This window comes from Cynocephalus volans, chromosome 4 (assembly GCF_027409185.1).
Source record: "Cynocephalus volans isolate mCynVol1 chromosome 4, mCynVol1.pri, whole genome shotgun sequence".
NCBI classification, from domain to species: Eukaryota; Metazoa; Chordata; class Mammalia; order Dermoptera; family Cynocephalidae; genus Cynocephalus; species Cynocephalus volans.
The window spans coordinates 162,369,295-162,390,823 of record NC_084463.1 but is presented as its reverse complement, the minus strand read 5'-3'; the positions used below and the strand labels follow the sequence as shown (position 1 = coordinate 162,390,823).

Here is a 21,529-nt window from a genome sequence, read left to right as displayed (position 1 = left end):
TTAAGTGGTGGAAGAAAAATAGCCCACATATACCATTTGAACTAGGATGCAGAAGTCTGATAGCGGTAAACACCACTGACTTTTACCTCTACCAGTGTCTAAGCTTGTCTCTACCACGCTGCTTCTTCCACTCCACATCCCATGTGAGAGAGAAAACAGAGGAGAACCTCTAAAAGAAACCATCCCACTACAAAGGAACCTGCTCAGGATTAAGGTGAGGAATCCCCACAAAGGTCCACAACCTCATCCTGTGGCACTTGTGCTCCCCAGACACTTGTCCTTCCTGGAGCCCACTGTGGCTATGTTGTGAAGAAGCACAATCAACATGTTCCACTAGAAAACCTATTGGTAGTCCAGGTTGTTCTTAAGGAGATACTTTATGTCCCTCAGCAAGAATCCTAGTCTCTGCTCCTTTCTCTCCTTACATTTTTTTGATCACTATGGTTGGAAAAGAATGAATGAGCACCTTTTGGGTTCTGGCTTTTACAACCTGTTAGAAAGTAATACTAAAACAGCACACGCCAACCCACCTGTTTTAACAGGGATGCAAGTACTCAACACCACTAATGAAGACAAATATAAAAGTTACTAGTGCAAGAATTTTTTTTTTTTTTTTTTTGTGGCTGACCAGTACAAGAATCGGAACCCAGGACTTTGGTGTTATAAGGCTGTGCTCTAACCAGCTGGGCTAACTGGCCAGCTCTTGAATAAGAACGTTAGCACTAGTCAACTCCAGAAATCCTTGCTCTCAAATATATAGTGGGAAGAAATGAAAAGAAGATAAGGACACTCTCTTATGCCCTCACCCACTCCCATGAAGGGTCTCTGGAGCCAGGGCCTGGAGGACTGACACTAGGCCAGCCACTTCCTCCTTTATGTGCCCTCAGCAGGACTCTCCTTGTCAGCCCAAGTAACCAGAGTACTCTTGGCCCTTTGACATTACTGGCGACCACTGGGCCAGCAACAGTGGCTACTCTGGGCCAAGGTCATGGTGCTGGTTCCCTCTAGGGGGTGGGGCTGCCTCTATATGACACATTTGGGCATGTGGGGTGGGCAGGGCTTTCTGAGAGGCCACAATGGTGAAGATGACAAAAAATGTGAACCTGCTTAACTGGAAACTCCAGTTCACCACTGTACTTGCTGGCTGCCTCAGGCTACTGCCTGCCCTCTAGTTCCATTCCTCAGGGAGATGGTGCTCATCTAATTTCCCTCCTCAGCCCAGCTGTGGTTCCCCACTTTCTAGGGTCCTAGAGTATAAAAGGACCACAGGAACCGATTAAACCAAAATTCAGTAATACAAAATCAAACACTAAAAATCATTAATTAACCAAAGAAAAAAGATATCAAACAAAACAAAAATAATCTCCCAGGTCAGAGAAACTGTGTGAATACCGTTGCAAGGCAAATGTATAGTTATTTCCCAAACTTGACGCTTCCTTTCTTGTCACAGTGCAAGTCTGGAAAAGTTCCTTTACCTGGGTTTTCTCCGAGCTGTCCTCCTGGTAGCACTTTGGACACTCCCAGCAATTTGGCAATTCCTCATTAAGCAACCCCTCTCCATCCATCTACAGGCAGATAGGGATGTTAAAAAAAAAAAGTCTGTCTCTTAAGCCTCCTTTATCAAACAATAACACAGGTGGGAAGAACATGGAAGAGTCACCTATTTCTAAAAACACTGGTCCATCAAGGGAGAAAAACTGAGGAATATCCACTCCCAGCTACTGGGAAAATGGCCACCCTCACTCTTGGTCACTTGGTCAAAGTTGGGCTCCATGCGGAGACTTCCAAGAAGCTGGGTCAATCTGGGGTCTCTTCTCCTGACACACATTCTCCTGCAGGTCTCACACCAATGGTGCCAGATCTAATCTTGACAGTGGGGCACAGTTACACTGCTTGGGTTCAGAGACTAATGATCTAGTCTCTGTGATTCAGTGTTCTCAACTATAAAACAGGGATGCGTACAACAATACAATTGTCGGGGCCCCAACAATACCCACCTTATGAGGTTGTAGTGAAGATTAAATTATGTCTTATGTAAAGTGTTTAGAAAAGCGCCTGGCATATAGTAAATGCTTTGTATAGCCATTATCATTATCATGGAGATAACACCGTTTTATGAATTCTAAGACACGTATTTTTCACATTTTAATCTTTCTGAAATTGGGAGGCTTCTCACAATTGAGTATCTTATAATCATTGTCAGCCAGGTTTGACACTTTATGGGAAGGCCAAGAAAGTACCAGCATTCATGCATTTAGATTTAAAGAAATAGGAAGAAAAATAGTAGATCCAACTTCATAAGGTGTCTTAAAGAAAAACAGCAGTTCTCTGCCCTGGACGTACATTAGGATCACCTGGGGAGCTTTTGGAACACCAAGGCCCAGGGCCCATGCCAGACCAGTTGACTCAATGTCTGGGGCTGAGGCCAAACTTCCATATTACTTTTTTAAAGCTCCTCAGCTGTGTGCTGAACCTGATAACAAACTGAACACTCATTAAATGTTGGCTGATATTATCACCCTCACCATCCCTCAGGAACTGATTTCCAGAGATACAATGAAGTATGTAACAGAAATGCCTAAAGACTTGATGCATCCCAAAACAGACCACACAGCTCCATAATTGCCTGGGGACTCCAAACATACCATCAAGAGGCCAGAGTGTAAACTGCATGAGGGCAGAAACTAGGTCTATTCAGGGTTTAGCACAGTGCCTGACGCTTATAGTAGACATTTGAATCAAGGGCTGATATTATACCACTCCACTACTTGACAGCGGGATCTGATGGCTCACAGTAAGGAATGCTGGCAGCCTCTTGTGACAGGTGTCCCACTCTCCTGTTGCTCCACTCAGTATCTTTAGACAATCTATCAGCTGAGACCTCAGAGGCCCCTTAGGCCTTGCCTCACCTGGAGGCAGCCAGGATGGACGATCTCATTGCAGATACAGCATTCCATGAGTTTCTTCTCAAAATCCTGCGTCTCCTCATTCTGATCCACCTCTCCACAGAGGGAACATGTGACTGAGTGAGGCAGTCTGGGCTACAAGAGGACAAAGAAACCAAGAGACTCAGATCCTTATCATTTCATTTCAGCTTCCCTTTAACTGAAGATGGGCGACTTGGTTCCTCTAATTCTCTAGTAAACATGTAGTGAGCATGAAGACAGGGTGGAGAGGAGAGAGGATTTTGGTAAGAAAATGACTGAGAAAAAGATGGTAGACTCAACTGCTTGGGAACTAAAGACCAAAAGAGACTAGTTTATTTTCAGTTGGCCTTTCCTTGGCCTCACAGGTCCTTTCTAATCCACTTAAAGAGGGTACAGAGGGCAGTGATTTGCCCTGGCTAGTCTTTTGTTTGAAAATTAGGCAAGTAAGGCCAAAAGATTAAATTACATCAGTTTTAGTACTAGATACCTTCCTTCTGAACCCAGGGAGAAAAGGGACAAAATAAAAAAAGCTAAAAAGAGAGCTTAACTTTTTCTTCCCAATTCTGAAATCTCTTTAACTCTATATGTATTTCAGTCCCTTTGGCACTGCCACCCCTCCCGCAAATTTTTTACCCAGCAGATCACTCACTGCCAAGCACTGTCGGAGGACACAGGACTGCTTCATGCGTCCAGGACCCCCAAACTTCTTCATGTCCCTGCAGTAGTGGCAAACACCACACTCTCCTTGTACACAGGCTTTGCATTTTCGACATCGCACTCGCCTCCGCCTGGCTCCTGACACAATGGGGGAGGCAGCAGCTGGCCTCACAGGTGTTAACCGTGGAGCTGGTTTCATAGTGTGAGGCTTTGTGATGGGGATGGTAGGAACCCGCACCTTTGGCCTGGTGGGGAATTTAAGCTGGAAAGAGAAAGCAGTGAGGTCAAACATATCTGGTTGCTTTAAGGACTGCAGAGGGTAGAAGATTACATTGGTAGTATACCTAGCCCAGGGTTTGGCAAACTATGGACTGTGGGCAAATCTGGCCACTGCCTGTATTATAAGTAAATTTTATTGAAACACAACCATGTATTGTCTTTAACTGCTTTCATGCTACAATGGTAGAACTGAGAAGTTGTAACTGTGTGGCATACAAAACCTAAAATATTTACTATCTTGACTTTAACAGAAACATTTGCCAGCCTATCCTAGCCCTTTCGCCTGCTGCCAGGGCTGCATCCCTTTCATTTTGCATAATGATAAGGTTTGCCTCTCCCTGAAGATTTCTGGTAAGTGCCGTATCACTCCAGGGGCCCTCCGATATTTCTTTATCCTTAATACTGCTACTCAGAATATACTCCTAAATAAGACAGTCATCTCCTTGAGGGTGAACCTGGTCTTGTTAATTTCTTTAGTACTCTGAATTCGAACATAAGACCTGGTACATAGCAGACATTCCAATTATAATTAAGTGTGGAATAAATCTCTCAGGTATATGTGTATAATTTAAGCACTTGTACTTACTCCACTGGTAAGTACACTTGTCCTTTTCAAGGACAAGGACCATACTATCTACTTCAACTTCCCACTGTGTCTTAAACACTTTTCTGGCACAAAATACTCAGTAGCCCAAAATGACTCAATTGTTTTGAGGCAGTCCCATGTGGCTAAGCAGAGGCCAAGTGGGACTCCTTTCTCTAGGAAGGAGGTGGGGTTCATTAAAGACACGGTTCAACTCCACACCATTATATTCTGCCTAAAAACCCCCGAATGTGATGGCTTTGCAAATTTCAGTTAGGGAACACCAAAGAGGGGCCTAATTTATTTGGTAAACTCATGGCTAGGATCAGAATGCTATCATTTATTTAATTCATAAGCCTGACAAAGGACAATATGGAGAAAAACTATACAGGACCCAAACTGAAGAGGCATGAAAATTCACAACTGACAATTCATTAGCTGATGGTAATTCTTTTCTTCTCTTTTCAATTCCACACTGAAAAGTCCACATTAAGGGAAACCTTGAGAGCATGGTTGAATAAAACAAAGAAAAACTGTGGTTTTAAAAATGTAATTATTTTAACTAGTTTTAAATTATATCTAGGAAGATAAATGATTCACTGGGTCAGAAGGGTAGAAGCTGGTCCATTTTGATGAAAGAATGCACAACTTGGCATCTGCATCTGGAGGGAGGCCTCCCAGTTTGATAGCTCTGTTAAGAGTCACCTCTAAAGATAGGCAATTGCCCTGACCTAAGTGTCAAAACAAAACTGAGTAATGATTTTCTTTCCGTCTGTATTAATGCACCAAAAGCTGTCTGCCTCTAGTTCTTTTTCTTTCTGGAATGGTAATGACCAGTTGGCAGAAGCCTTAAGCAGCCTGAAGATCAAGCAGAACAGTTTCTTACCTTATCCCTTTTTGGCCACTGTACTATAGGGACTCCAGTGAGGGCTAACTTGGGGTCACTGTTGGCAAGCTCCTCTAGCAAAATCTAAGGATAGGAGAGGAGAGAAGGAAAAAGAAGGGCATGGTGAACAAAGAGCCAACCACTCACAGCAGCATCCAGACTTAGCCTCAATCCCCTCAAGCATCAGAGGGAAGAGAAGTCTGCCAACTGTTTTCCCTTCATGTAGAGAGACCCACTACAAAACAAGTAAATCAAAGATGAAAAAGCAAACTCAAGTTTAGACTAGTGCACTACTATTTAGACTTGCACCTTACCTTTGCCCCAACCCCTTACTTGTGTACTCACTGCACTAACACTAACACGGAAGCAATTAGCTACTGTGGTGACAAGTGTTGTCATGCAGTTCTATATAAAACAGTAAAACTTTATATTGTCAGTTACTGAATATAATGAGGTAGTTAAGTGTTGCCTTCATTTTGCAGATGTGAGAAAAGTGGCATATATTTTTATTGGCTAATACTGAATTAATGAGATTAACAGCAGGACCTTAACGTCCTGATTCAACCCAGGTCTCTGTTCTTCTAAGGTTCATTACAGAAACCTCAATCTGAAACTCTCAATTTCTCTCTCACACACACCGCTCCCCTCCCAGAGTCAGCATTTGCTTTTATTCTTACAAATGGGGCAAGAACAATGTTAGGGGCAGTAGTTCTCATGGCTTTAAACAATCAAGTTTGAAATGACTTAGGAACAATGCTACACTAAGAAACTGCCACTTAAGTGAATCACACTAGTTAGGTGTTATTTTGAAACAAACCATTTATGTTTCAGACAAACTTTTGAAGCCCAAACCTTCTAGCCAAAAGAAATCCCTCTTCCTCCAACCATATGAGCCCTAAAGCAATGTCAACAGAACAACAACCTAAATCTGGGAGACTAGTTATTCCCCTTCTGGTTGCCGTAGGTATGTATAAGATAGTAACTGTTTCAGCAAAAAACTAAACTTCAATCCAATAGGTCAGCACGCCTGAGCCATCTTTAATAATCATTCTCATAATCCTGTGCTCTTTGCACCTGGTCATGACTTTTAAGCATTCTCATCCAAAACCTAATGGATTTGGATCATGCTCCAAATCCCAGAGTTGATACTGGAAAGACCCTTTAATCATGCCCAAGAAGCTCCTCTACGAAGATCCCCTTTTACCAAGTCTCCAGATGCCTCCCACCTTCCCCCAAACTGATTTCATTTGCAGATGTTTTATTTACTTCAAGTTGCTATGGTATCCTATTCTGAAGCCTCCTGTTAGCACCATACTGCCTGGGGGTGAAGAGGCGGGGTGTGGTGCCACGTGGGACAAGGTTCTGGTTCGGGATCCTAAATTGCCCTAGGGTGAAAAATTCAGGTCCATTCAAAATGTGTGCTAGGGAGTGCACAGCTCCCCTCCCCCACTTCACACTGCTGAGGAGTAGGACTCTGCCCATTTCCTCTGCCAGAGAGAACTGAGCTGTCCACAAACAGGGACTTTCCACTTTCAGCAAAACAGACTGCACAGAAAGATTCACAATTGTTTAAGAGAGTAGAAAAGGAACTTAACAGTTCACCAAAAGCAGTCTAATCCTACCTGTAAGATTTTTGCGGAGAGATAGGGAAGGGTAAGCAGAGAAACTGTGTTGGCGTGGGGGGGCAGCTGTTCACACATACACGACTCAGTTACTGGGGTATGTGTGGGTGTGGAGGGAAATGCAGATTTCCTTCCAAGTCTTATTTTGCTGGGGCCATTCAAACAAGCACGCCCTGCTTTCATCAAAAAAGGCAGACTCCAGCTGAGGCCCTTCAAGAAACCATATAAAGAAGCCACCACCCTTCACCAGAAGGGGTTTGGGATGGGGGAACGGGGGTGGAGCGCGGAAAGGCTGACGCCAATCTAGGCTCCTGGCATTCGAGAGAACATTCAAACATAGGCCCACACCCCACAGATCACAGGAAGGCAAGAGAGCAGAGGGCGTCTGGGCAGAGTGGAGGAAAGGATTCCCAAAAGGCAAGCGCACCAATTCAAAAGCAGATCCCACCAGGTGAGGGAACAAGTGCAACGACGGCTTAAGCACCACGAAGTAACGTGAGCATTGTCCTGGACTTGCCCGGCAGGCAGTTCTGCCTCTTCACTGAGACAAAGTCCCTACAGTTACATACACCCCCAAACAGAAAGGGTTTGCTGACCGACCGCCTGACCTTGCGTTTTCCGTCGCTCTGGAGCGGCCGAGGATCTTGGGTGAAGTTTCCCCAGCGTCTTTGTTTTGTTTTCTGTATTGGAAGTTGTGCTGAAGGAGTTAGGTTTTCTGCTTCTAGGAAAATCTTGATTTACTTGAAAATTCTGGAATTTCCCAGAGCATATAAGGCAGGGCAGTCCGGCTCTAACCCTTCAGACTACCCAGAGGGAGCAGCGTGCAGCACTCTGAGCTCCTTCTCGAGCCCTTCAGCTCAGCCGCGGCTTCCTGTGCCTGCGAACAATGCTGCTGCGTCACCCACATGCAGCTCCCAGAAATGCTTTGCAACGGAAGATGGCAGGAGGGGGAGCCGAGCTTGAGTGAGCAGGCCAGGCAGAAGGCCCAGCCGTTCTGCTGCAGAGCAGGGAGGAGGTGTGTTCAGCAACTGCTCTCTGCATGGCGATTGGAAGAAGCCCTGCGGGAGTGGGGAGCTCCTCCCGGCCACGCCCCATCTCCCTCCCACCACCACTGCAATAGGAGAACCCAGGGCCAGCCCCCTGAGGTCTCCGGGTAGCAGACTTCTGAAGGCGCCAGGGAAAGGGAAGGCTTTAACCCGTTCTGCGGGCGACACTTGGGCACCTTGTCCCACATTTGTCCTTGTCTCAGTCCACACCCTTCCCCTCAGTGTCGCGTCTTATTGTTACAGCCAGAGCTCTCGCTGACTGCACACACTCATTTCTATCTCCTCTGGCAAACACACAGGATGGCCCAAAGTCCCGGAGCTGAGCTCCTCCCGAGTTAGATCCCCCAGCTTATTGCCTGCTTCATTTGCCCTCCCTGACGCTGCTCCCAACCCACAGTCCGGAACCAGCATATATGTTTCCAGAAAAACCCTCAGAAATGGCACATTTCAGCCAACACTGAAATATTCAATAAAATACGGCTGTTTCATATCATCTACGTGGACAACAGATGCCTGCCCTTGGTTTTAGGGAGGAACTCCACCCCTGTACTAGATATGCGTATGCAGCAATCTTCTGGCAGTTCCATCTCAACCAAGTCAAACAGCTGAGGCACAACCTAAGGTCAATGCGCTTTGCCCTCCTGCCTCTAAACAAGGTGCAGGAAGCCAGGGAACACTCTTTCTCCCAACTCCAGCCAGTTACTTCTGCCCGTCGGATTACCCCACCCCCAGGATACCAACTACTCCCTGGATTTCCATTCCTATTCAAGTCTATTTTGCCTGCCTCATTCTTGATATTCCCTAGATGAAGCAGCCAGCTCTGCATCCTGTCAGAACCTCAATGATGCTTTCTGACAGCCACGTGACTGATACGTGTTGCCCACACCTCCATGAGCCCGTCCCCAGCCAGGTTGGGCTACAGAAGAAAGGGAAGGTGCACATGCAGGCTGAGTTCCCAGCAATCTACAGTGTTCCATGTCAGCACGGGAGGAGAAGCTCCGCAGGAATAGAAGCCTAAGCAGCAGCAGTTTGGGTCCAAATTTGTGTAATTTTTAGACCCTCACAAACGGCAGCAAAGCCTCATTGGCTTTTTTGGAAATTACAGATGCTACTTTGACAAAAACATCTAGCTCTTAAAACTGGAAGCATTCTTATTTCCAGAACTGTTGTTTCAGGGACTTTCTGGTACAGATTTAGTGGTCTAATAGGCTTTCTGGTGTTTGGGACTTGGCTGCCAGGAGCTTCATATGTTAATTTTTACAGTAGTTCACCAAGGGAAGGAGGGACTTTTGTGCTCTTGGTTGAGCTATTCCTGGAAATGCTTATATGGTCATCCTAATCCTAAACCTGTTCCTTGCACTTTAAGACTCAAAGACCCCATGCAATCAGTTTATTTTGTTTGAAAAGCTTTCCTTAACTGTGATCTAGCTATTGAGTGGTTTTCTTAGAAAATGCTTGTTTTGGTTTTCAGTGCTATCTAACCTAGGGATGATAAACACTTAAAAGAAAAACATGTTGTTCCAACAAAATAAGTTCAAGTTGTAGCAAGTGCAAATTCTAAAGGCCACCAGGAAAGAACAAAAACCAGGCAGGGTACTAAGAAATTCACTCCAATTAAGTTTCCAAATCACAAATTAAACAAGGCCTAATTTTTTGTTTCCTATTAATTCAGAATAAAAGACACAAAGATAAGAATTAGTAAGGACACATCATATAACATAGGAATATAATAAAAATATTTTGAAAAATTATATATGTTTTAACTTAACCTTATATGCCTCATAACTGAGTTATATTATTTAAAACTTTCTATTCAGTAAGAATGTATGAATTACTATAAATAGCTTCTTAGTAAAAACTGCAAAGGAAGTTTTATTTGTACAGGTTGCTTTTTTTTTTTTTTTTAAAAAGATGACCGGTAAGGGGATCTCAACCCTTGGCTTGGTGTTGTCAGCACCACGCTCAGCCAGTGAGCAAACCGGCCATCCCTATATAGGATCTGAACCCATGGCCTTGGTGTTATCAGCACCGCACTCTACCGAGTGAGCCACGGGCCGGCCTACTTTTTTTGTTTTTTAAAATCTGGCTTAATAATGGGCCGAGCCCGTGGCGCACTCCCGCCGCGGGTTCGGATCCTATATAGGGATGGCCGGTGCACTCACTGGCTGAGTGCCGGTCACGAAAAAGCCAAAAAAAAAAAAAACAAAAAAAATCTGGCTTAATGGACTAAGAGCTAATAATTCTGGGTCTTGTACCAATTCTCTTATTAGTGTCAGAATCACCCCCAAAGTGTCAGATGAAGAAAATTCCTGATTTCTGTAGTTATTTGCAACCATAACTCTTTCTGCTTTAATCCCATCATACTCCCAGAATGGGGCCCAGTGTAAGTTTTTAGATCACAGTTACAAAATAAAATGTTAGAATCTTAGACAAGAGTAGCATAAGAGTAACAAGTAGCCTATTGTATCACAAAAAATACTTTTCCAATTTATTGAGAGCTTTTACCATTTAAATAATATTGTAGTAACCAACTCGTAACATCTACCAGGAAAGTTTATTAGCTGGTGAATTAAGAAGACTGGCACCTCCTTCCCTCAAGATAAACTCTGCCACCTTCCCCCAGTGTTTGCTCTGTGCCGTGTCATGCACAGCACCTGCAAACCTAGACTGCACTTACCCACACCCTTCCCAAACAGAAGCTTATACACACTGATTAATTTTACCAATAAGTCAACATTTTTTAATGCCTCATTTTTTCATTTAATCCCCTTCCAACTTGATATGCTATGATTCTTTTGTCAACACTGTAGAACTTAAATTTTAGAATCTTCAAAGCCCTTTTATCACAGCACTAAAATGGACTTTTCTTCTAAGGAATACGTAATTATGTATATCTCATCTCACCACTTTTCCTGCCACAACTTCTACTAGTTATTTCTGAGAGCCAGATAGGTTACAACAGGAAACAATTCCTCTCTCTGCAGGAGGTAAACTTGTGCATTTGCTTTTGTCCCCCACTGCAGTGTAGCCATCAGTGCTATATGCACACCAAGTTCTCTAGCACTACAGAGTCCCCAGCTGGGCAGTGATTTGGCACCTTCCCAATCTAATGCTTTTTTTCTTTTGAGTGATGCTCAGATTCTCAAAGTACCTAAACTCGCCATAGCTGAATCTCAGATTAAATATCACTAGTCAGTCCAGGGTTTGATCCCTGTTTTGGGCCAGCTGCCAAAAACAAACAAACAAACAAAAAACCCATAAGTGGCCACATATAGGAACAATTAATCCTTTGATCTTAAGTGAAACTACTGGCAGAGCTGGGACCTAAATCTGTTGCTGAGCTGCATTCTGACTATGGTTTTGGGTAAACAAGAGAAGGTATGGAGGTATGTACAACCTTTGGAGGGAGAATTTAAAAACTGTCCGCCTATGCAGTCATCCCACTGGCCACTTGTTCCTCATGCTCTATCCTCTGCCACTGTATCTTAGCCAGTGATGGCAGCCATGTTTTTCAGTGATCCCTGATAAACATAAGAAAGCTCTCTCCAGACACCTTTCATAATGCTAAGAGTCTTCTTCGGATGTCTCTTCTTAACTCGTTCTCCTTCTTGCTTCCTCTTTTTATTCTGTTTAATATTTGACACAAATCTTTCTACATTTTTCCCTGGTATACCATTGTACCATTCTGTCTCCTCCAATCTCCTTCTTTAGCTACCCTAGTTAAACTATTCCAATGACGTCACTTCAGGGAGTTTGTGTATTTCCAGTATTTCTACTACAAGACTTGACCTTGTACAACTGATTAATGGATTACAGTGTATCTTTTTACAACTAGATTCAATGGAATCAAATCTATCTATAGGCTTCCTTAGAACTAAAAAGACATTTTTCTTTTTCATGAATTAGAAATATAGATACCCAGGCCGAAAGAATGCTATGAGATAGGATCTTGGAAATTTTTTGTCTTAGAGCTCCTAAAGACAATTACACAAGTTAACAAGTCTCAAAAGTCATAATTTAATGTTTCTCATATGCATCCATGATGGAATAGCTGCATAAAAAGAGACTTCTGTAGAAAAGAAGAAAGGTGTTACATTCAATCAAATTCTCAGTATTATATAATTATATAAGTCCTACCATAATGGAAAAGAAAAATTTAAATGTCCCTTGCTCACTCAAGGGTGTGAAGTGAGTTCGGGATCTAGTTTGTGAGTATGGAAAAGTATGGCTAAATTTGTTTTGTTGCAAATTAATTACTATAGAAATAAAACAACACATACCTAGAACTTTATCATTTCCTCCCCTAAATATGAGCCACAATGATACTACCTGATTCTTCTAGTGTAAACCTTATAAAATCAAGCTATCACATCAACTGTCTAGCATCTATTACTACTGAAGAGAACCAACCTCACCAGGTTACCATATCTTTTTAGCCTCTGTATTTTTTACCTTTACATTGATGCATAGACAATAGAAGATATAATTAAAATGTCAATTGTAAAAGGAAAAAAGGAAAAGATGAGGTCCCATTCCAGTTTTTGGAATTCTTTCCTGAGGAGGCTGGCAGAAGCTGAGGAGCATCTCAGCTGGTTATAAAAATGGAATCAGGAATCAGGGATGGAAGACTTACTATGAAACATTTAATCCATTTTCACTGAGATCACAAAATTATTCCCTATAAGTTCTTAAAATGGCTTAAAAGTGACTTAAAACATGTCACTTTTTTTTTTTTTTTTAAAGATGACCGGTAAGGGGATCTTAACCCTTGACTTGGTGTTGTCAGCACCACTCTCTCCCAAGTGAGCCAACTGGCCATCCCTATATAGGGATCCGAACCCGTGTCCTTGGTGTTATCAGCACCACACTCTCCCAAGTGAGCCATGGGCCGGCCCAAAACTTAATTTTAAATGGCTTAAAAGTGACTGAAGTTTTGGGCTGGCCCGTGGCTCACTTGGGAGAGTGTGGTGCTGATAACACCAAGTCAAAGGTTAAGATCCCCTTACCAGTCATCTTAAAAAAAAAAAAAATAATAATAAAATTAAATTAAATTAAGTTTTAAGTCATCTGACTTAAACTTAATCTTTAAAACTGTCACACTTATGTGACTGTTTTAAAAATAACACTTATTACAAATTGTGTACTAACTTTTTAATACACATACCCATGACCTGCACCCAAGATATAGTTGCAAACATTGGTTTTTTTTTAAAAAATTGTTATTCCCAGCTCTATACTTTTTGGAGTTCATATTAATGGTTACTCATGAGGAAAGACTTAGAATTCCCTCCCGTTTAGATAGCTCAAATCTGGATTCCTTAAAAATAACAATAGGATGGATCATGCTTAAAATGACACTTTTCCCAGAAGCTGTCCCAATGTATTTTAGTCTTAATACTAGATAAATGTGAAACTACAGATGCTAAACCCAACCAGCATAAAACAATTTATTTTCTCGCCATCTGCTTGGGATGAGACTGCTTTCAGCTACTTTTACCCTGCAAAACAGAACTCTTTATTATCTGAGGATAACTTAAATTTAAAGTAGTATTTCTTAATATACACACTTTTTCAGGCTCTCCTTTACTGGGGGTCAGCCTGAAATCTCTGCTTTTAGGACTAAACTTAAGTCCTCATTGAACACACAAATGTTACTATTTTTAAAAGCGAGACCTAACCTCACTATAGGAAATGAAACATTGAGAAGCACTAACAAACACACGCACATATTATCTTCTCTCTGGCTGAAAAAGAGATTATCCAAAATTCCTGTATTTTATCCCTGAATCCAGAAACTGCTTGCAGCCAGATCAGTAGCTGTCACACAACAAAACAATCCCTTACCTTTACGTCAGCAATGAGAGCATCTTCATCTTCTATCCCTGTGGGGACACATTTCTTGTGTAGTGGCAGAGACTCCAACTTATCTACAAGGCAGCGAAGTCCTTCAAGCTCAAAATGGGTCAGATGCACTTGCTTGTCCTTTCTGGAACCACACTGGGGATCCCACACTTGGCCATTGTGGGAGCCCCGGCTAGAGTCAGAGGATGAGTCTCCAGACAAAGTTTTCTTTAGACCTGGAAGACTTCGGCAGGTTTTGCCCAGTCCATCATAATCCAGGTTGACTCCGTTGGCTACAGGGCTAGTGAGGACAGAACGCCTACTGCTCAGGCGTCGGGGTTCTCGTTCCATTGCTTCCTCATCCCCATTTCCAGACTCCAACCCATTTAACTCCAAATCTACCAATATGAAGAAAAACTGCAGTAAGATGATGCCACTTGGCCATGTGATCAACAAGAGAAATAGGTGGAATGGTGGGGCCTCAAGGCTATAAATGACAGAGTTGTCACATTTAAAAAATGGTCTCTCCTTATTCCAACTTATTCATCCACTGCTGAAAATCACAATTACAGGCAGAAATAGGATCCTGACCTAGTAGAACAACTGAGATAATGGCCAATTGGATTTTTAAAAGATTGAAAAGGACGCAGTCTTTGAACTGTGTACTAGAAATAAGTTACTTTTCAAAGTGGCTGTAAATAAGGTTCAAGTTTAAGCCTGAATTTGGTATTATGATTTCATTATCTTTTAAAAGAGTAGACAGTAGAAAGTACATATATTTAAAAAATAGTTTTGTACCAAGTTTTGGTCATAAAATTAAGTTTTGGAGTTGAAATCCTAGCAACATGGATAAAAAAAATAAAGTGACTATTTTGTAAAGAAAGATTTTGATAGTCAAAGCACAGTGATAATGTTCATTGCTGTTTTTTTTTATTATTATGAAAGCAATACATGTTACTATCAATAATGTAGAAAATGCACGAATGTTCAAGGAAGTAAATAAGTCGCCTCTTATCTCCACCCTGGGATAACAACCAAACAACATGATGTATTTTCATTCCATCTTTTTCTTTTTAAAAACATTTATTTTTTGGTGGCTAGCTGGTACAGGAATCGAACCCTAGGTCTTGGTGTTATCAGCACCATGCTCTAACCAACTGAAGTAACTGGCCTGCTCCATCCTTTTCTTTACTGTATGAGCACATGAACCTCTACTTTTTCTATGCATATATGTATGACTATGTATTTTTAAACAAGATTAGGATCATGCTGTATGTATGATTTTGTATCCTGCTTTCACATATTGGGTGAGCATTTTTTAAATTTTTCAAATGAGAATATAAACTATGAGGAAAGTTATGGAGTAAAAGGAAAATGCTAAAGCAAAAAGTATCGTGCTTAGATTGAAGATTCCATAGAAACATGTGATCACAGGATATTACAACGTGGCTTCTCTCCAATTTAAGACATGGAACAGTCTAAAATTGTGTACTGAAACTACCCTGTAATCCAATAAAACATCTCTCTTCTTAGATGCTGGGAAAACATTAAAGCTCAGAGGTTAAGAGCACAGATTTTAGAGCCTGATCAACCTGGTTCAAGCTGATGCTCTGCTACTTTTTAACTGTGAGATCATGGAAAAAGTTTTTTAATCTCCTTGAACTTTAAAGCCTCCATTTGGTTTTTTTTTTTTTTTTTTTTTTTGGCGGTTGGCTGTTAAAGGAATTGAACCCTACTTAGCACCAAGCTCTGACCAAATTAACTAACCAGCTAGCCTAATATTCCCATTTCTTTTTTTTTTTTAAAGATGACCGGTAAGGGGATCTTAACCTTTGACTTGGTGTTGTTAGCACCACGCTCTCCCAAGTGAGCCAACTGGCCATCCCTATAAAGGGATCCGAACCCTTGGCCTTGGTGTTGTCAGCACCATACTCTCTAAAATGGGGATGTTAATACCTACACCTCATGTGTAATAATAAGAACTTAATGTACATAAACTGCTCAGTATAGTGCCTGGAATATAATGAGTTATTTTGACAATATATTCCTAGTTTTTATTGTGCCAAAGACCATTCTTTATACAATAGAACATATCAGACAACTGATCATCTTTCTTGAGGAACTAAGTACTAGCCCCTCAGACAAAGATCAGATCCACAGCACTTCATTTAAGTCTAGGAATACACAGCTGGGTAAATAACTAGTATTTAATTTTGATGAATGAATTTGGTGATTCTAAGCAGATAAATAAAAAACCAAAAGTCAAAAACATAACTACTGAGCTAAATAGCCTACTGAATATTCCTGGCCTCACCCTCATACCTAAAGGGTGTCTTGAAAGTTCACATAGACAGAACACTCACCCATGCTGAGGGACTCTTTCTGAAACTCCTTAGTTAGGTGGGAGCGGTTAGTTATGCAGTACACATAGCGCTCCAATACGTACCAACACATCTCATAGTAGAATGGATAGCGGAACTTATTTGGAACCTACACAGGAATAGAATAATGAGAAAACAAAGTGATGACAACTGCCAAAGAAAGGGAGTAAGACAAACTGAATCAGTGCAATAATTAACAAAGAAAAAAGTCTTGCCAGTCAACTTGCAAACCCAGGTTGGCATCTGAAACAAGAACATAAGTTGATCTGCCAACTTAGAAAATGTTGGTCTTAGGAGACAATCTAAAGATGTCTTGGTTTTTTTTTTTTGTCTTTTTTGTGACCGGCACTCAGCCAGTGAGTGCACCGGCCATTCCTATATAGGATCCGAACCCGCGGCGGGAGCGTCGCTGCGCTCCCAGCGCCGCACTCTCCCGAGTGCGCCACGGGCTCGGCCCTAAAGATGTCTTGGGAAGACCATTCAGAACCATCAAGAAGCTGTCTTGGTTAGGTGGCAAAGCATCAAAAGAAATTTTGGGTTTGGAGGCAGAGTAAAATGTTAAGAGTGAGATACAATATACTTCAGAAAATTGTTTTAGGATTCTTAGAATACAAGGCACTGTTGCTTTACTATAGTTTTACCCTGTATTAGAAGGTCATGGAACAAAGAATCTATGGAAAAACAGGACGAGATGACATTCTATGTTCACATTAGCTTATTACATATACGAAAGTATGAACAGTGATTCTCCCACTGTGTCCAGTCTAGGATACAAGACTTGCCATTTCCTCCCCATCAACATTCAGCTTGCCCACCTAGTACTCTGCAGTCTGCCAAGACGGTATACCCACAAATCAGATTAATGTTCTACATGGCCTAATGAGCCACTGTCTTCAGTTTTCTTTCCATTCTCTCCAAAAAAAACCGTTTTTATTATTATTACAGCTGAATAATAACAAAAAGTACCCTTTAGATCTGCCATATGCAAGAAAAAGGCAGATCAGCGTGGATTAATCAGTGAGGAAGACCACTGATGAGGATGACCCTCAATATATTTTGCAACCTTCTTTTAGAGTGGCCATCTTTCAAAAGTATTAGCCAAACCATTACTTTGAAGATTGTTTTGAATATGCCACTTCTGAGAATGTTCCCATGTCCTCCCATCTTGAAGAGATGACTTCACCACCCCCTTTCCAAAGCCCAGTATCACACAGTCTTCCTGAATGAAGGAGAACTAGATTGGAGTTCCTTTTCAAAACCCTTCACCAGGTCACAGGGCATCACTATGGAACGAAGAGATCATCTTTCTCACTGCAAAGCAGGAGAGGCATGTGCTCTTCATAGTTAGCCCCAATCAGCTCTCCCGAGCAGTGGCCAGGCCCTGAATCTGGGACTCTTTTGAATCAGTTTTTTTTTTTTTGTCTTTTTCGTGACCGGCACTCAGCCAGTGAGTGCACCGGCCATTCCTATATAGGATCCGAACCCGCGGCGGGAGCATCGCCGCGCTCCCAGCGCTGCACTCTCCCGAGTGTGCCACGGGCTCGGCCCTTGAATCAGCTTTAACAACTAGAAAAAGTTTCTCCTTTCTTACTTAAGTCAAATTAATTTATTTCTGGTAAATGGGGGTTGGGGTGGGGGGAGAGACAAGAACTGTTAGGTACTTGGTTCCCCAAAATTAAATTTAACACACTGTGCCTGTGTACTAGCTTTTTAAGTTTATCAACACTTTTCTAGAAGGGTTCTCATTAGGAGTTCAGGACAACTCCAAATTCTGAACCTCTCTGAAACTCTATTCAGAGCTGAGTAATACTGACAGTTAAAAAAAAAAAAAAAAAAAAAAAAAGAGAAGAAGGAAAAAGGAAAGAAAAACGAAGGGGCTAGCCAGCGTGCTCAGTTGGTTAGAACACAACCTTGTAATACCAAGGTCAAGGGTTCAGTTCCTTGTACCGGCCAGCTGCCAAAAAGAAAGAAAGAAAGAAAATAGAAAAGGACATTAAAATTTTTTTTTTTTTTTTTTTTTACCTGGAACATATCAGACTGTATTAATAATAGCCAAGACATCACATACCCACATGCCCCATTACATTTTACCTATGCTGCCAAATACCACAGAGCATATCGATTTCTAAGATTGGGTTAGAATTTTTTTGAAAGATATTTTCAAAATCCTCATTACAAAATTATTGAGCCTTTTAGTGCTATCAGAATAATCACCAACACTCAAGTATAAATAGTAAATTTCTACCTCGGTATGGCAAAAAAGTAACCAAAAGACTGCCTTGTTTACAACACACTTTGTATTTCTTTCATAAAATATTCTCTATACATTGTCTTTTAAATTAATTGTTAAAGTTTATAGAGATTAGTAACATATTAATATATGGCAATTGGTATTGGCACATAAAAGGTTGGTATGCAAAGCAATAAAAAATTGCTGTGTGTACATATGTGGAGGATCCAATGAAATTTTATACAAACGCAGAAGGATTCCTTATTTGGAATGAAATTAAGGTATACTTAGAAAAAATAGAAACATATGATGGCTAGATACTGAAATTTGACATTTCCTGATAAACAAAGTCTAGAAATTAGATAAATAAATCAAGATCAGTTTTCACCAGTTTAACAGTTTGCAGGAAACATTTCATGCAGAGATAAGGTGCTCACTTTACTTATGCTATTTAATACATATTTTCCCTTTCTTCCCTGAAACTGAACCAATTAAGCCAATTAACAGAGTAACAATCATCTTTTTTATTTTTTTTTTCCCAGCAGCTGACTGGCATGGTGATCTGAACCCTTAATCTTGGTGTTACAAGGCGGTGTTCTAACCAACTGAGCTAACTGACCAACCCAAGTCATCTTTAGCCACAAAAAGGAAATGTATTCTAAAAACTAATTTTCAGACTTACTCTTACGACAGGTGGGTGGTATCACCTCTTAGAATGATTGAGTTAAACAATAGTATTTTACTATGAAAGTATGGATTTTTTTCTTTTGAAACATTTTACCCATTTTTGCTTATTTTTTATTACATATATTTTTATTACAACTTCAAACTTACTAAACTACACAGTACCTTTTGTAGTAACAAACAAGCAGAAATTCACTTTCATAAAATTTACTGAAAAAGCATTGCTTCCTCTCTTAATTCTACTAGTAAGGCAACTCCTATAACTCAAACAATAATACCAATCTCGTGTGTAAGGTGATACGTAGCTCCTAAAACAAAATAAATGCTTCAAATAGGCACCATGATGGTTAACTGGCCATTCCTTATTAAAGTTGTGAATTCTTCACTAATTGCTATTCTTAAATTTTTAATACTTTTAAATCTACTAAAAAGTTTCAAGAACATTACCATGAACACTTCTATATCATTCTCTAAGATTCACTGGTAGCATTTTCCCACATGTGCTAATCTCTATTCAAATATACTGTTATTATTTTGCTAAACTATTTGAGAGGAACTTGTGAACATCACAACGCCCGAACACTCTAATTGCTGTTTAATGTCAATTCCATTTATACTTTCATCATATATGATTCAGCCTGTAACCAACCAGGGTTCTGCTAAAAAATTTAAGCCCTAATTCCCTAAGGCATGGGTGAGCCAGCAAACAATAGCTACTGGATTTGGGTTGACTGTTTTTGTGAGGCCTGTGTACTAGGAGTGTTTTTTACATTTTTAAAAGGTTGAAAGAAAATTAAAGACTATTTTGTGACATGTTAAAATTATATAAAATTCTAATTTCAGTATCCATAAATAAAATTTTATTTTATTTGAGCCACACTCATTTGTTTAAGTATTTCATACTACAAGGCAGAGTTAAGTAGTTGCAACAGATACTGTATGGCTCATGAAGCCTAAAATATTTTCTATCTGGTCCTTTACAGAAAAAGTTTGCCAACCCTTGCATTAATATAGCCATTGTATGCAATGAATTAACTTTTTTCCTATGTATATAGAATAGCACCAGCTGTGTATTATCCTAGGGAAAACAGAAAATAATACACACAAATTATTTTCTGTAGGGCTTAATTATCTTATGGAACCCCAGTTGATAATGACAGTATACACATTTATATATTTGAGTAAGATGGTTCAAGTGTTAGGTAGTTATCAGAGTAAAGAAAGATACATGAATTTAAAGTTGTGAAACAACTTTAGATAAGTTGATAAACCCCATTACACCAACTTATTCTACAAGCATAAAAATGAAAAACATGGCTCAAGAGATTACCAGATAACTATCTCTGGCTCTATAAAAATCCAAGATGCCAAGAATGTCAAGTAATTGGTACCCGCAAAACCAAGCATGTAGATTCTGTTAAAATTATTTTTCTCCATGTTCCCAAAATGTCAACACTGCATTTTAACCCGAAGGAAAATTGAAGTTTTGTCAAACTATCAATGAATCTCTTATAACATCTGTTTTAAATGGAGTAAACCTCTTCACATCAGATTGTTACATAAAATTACATACCCGTGTCCGATCTTCAATGTTGTATATTTTTAATTGCATGGGGATGTTGAAGCTATGCAAAAAATTGCCTCCAAACACTAATGTGTCTGTAGGAGTATACACAGCATGAATCCAGCCTGGAAGGAAGAGAAGGGAGGGCAGAGGCTGAAAGCACACATCACAATACAGAAAACTAGCATGACTCTTAGATCACACTCTTTACTCCGTCTGATTCTGCTTCTTAGTGGTTGGTCAAATTACATAATCTCTCGAAGCCTGAATTTCCTCTATAACACCAGAATAAATTATACTTCATACGATTATTGGTGAGCATTAAATGAGAAGACGCATATGAAGTATTTACCACATAGCAAACTTTTAATAAACACTGCTACTATTTATTGGAACACCAACTATGAGCTAAGCTCTATACAGGATAGTTTATATGTATTATTTACTCCTCATAACAAAATGAGACACAGATTTAAATATTTGACCAAAGTGGCATTTAGCAGGTAAATGCATAGTCAGAATTCTAATACAGGTCTGTGACACCAAAATCTGTGCTCTTTATAAGCACTTATTTTGGGATCTAGTGATGTAATCAAAAACATTACTGATTCAGCACTCTAGCCTTCATAGCCATTCCCTAGAAGAAGAGATAGTTCTTCACCAGGGGTTGTATATCATCTGCAGAACAGGTCCTATCTGCAGAGATTCTGAATTCCTAGGGCTAATGTGGGGCCCAAACATGTAGATCTGAGAAGATGCCTCCACCAGCAATTCTGATACACTTTTAGTGGAAAATCACTGCCTTTGAAAATTTAAAAAAAATTTTTTT

At 40.5% G+C, this 21,529-nt stretch overlaps 1 protein-coding gene across 1 annotated transcript in view; it reads right to left on the bottom strand.

The window, feature by feature from the left end:
* Nucleotides 1-21,529, bottom strand: part of KDM2A (lysine demethylase 2A) — a 104,597-nt gene that overhangs the window by 8,398 nt on the left and 74,670 nt on the right. Inside the window, exons 10-16 of the mRNA XM_063092963.1 lie at nucleotides 20,710-20,825; nucleotides 16,205-16,331; nucleotides 13,845-14,239; nucleotides 5,333-5,416; nucleotides 3,577-3,846; nucleotides 2,910-3,041; nucleotides 1,476-1,565 (exon numbers count right to left, since the gene is read on the bottom strand). Coding sequence (XP_062949033.1) covers nucleotides 1,476-1,565; nucleotides 2,910-3,041; nucleotides 3,577-3,846; nucleotides 5,333-5,416; nucleotides 13,845-14,239; nucleotides 16,205-16,331; nucleotides 20,710-20,825 — 1,214 coding nt within the window. The remainder of the gene's footprint in view (nucleotides 1-1,475; nucleotides 1,566-2,909; nucleotides 3,042-3,576; nucleotides 3,847-5,332; nucleotides 5,417-13,844; nucleotides 14,240-16,204; nucleotides 16,332-20,709; nucleotides 20,826-21,529) is intronic.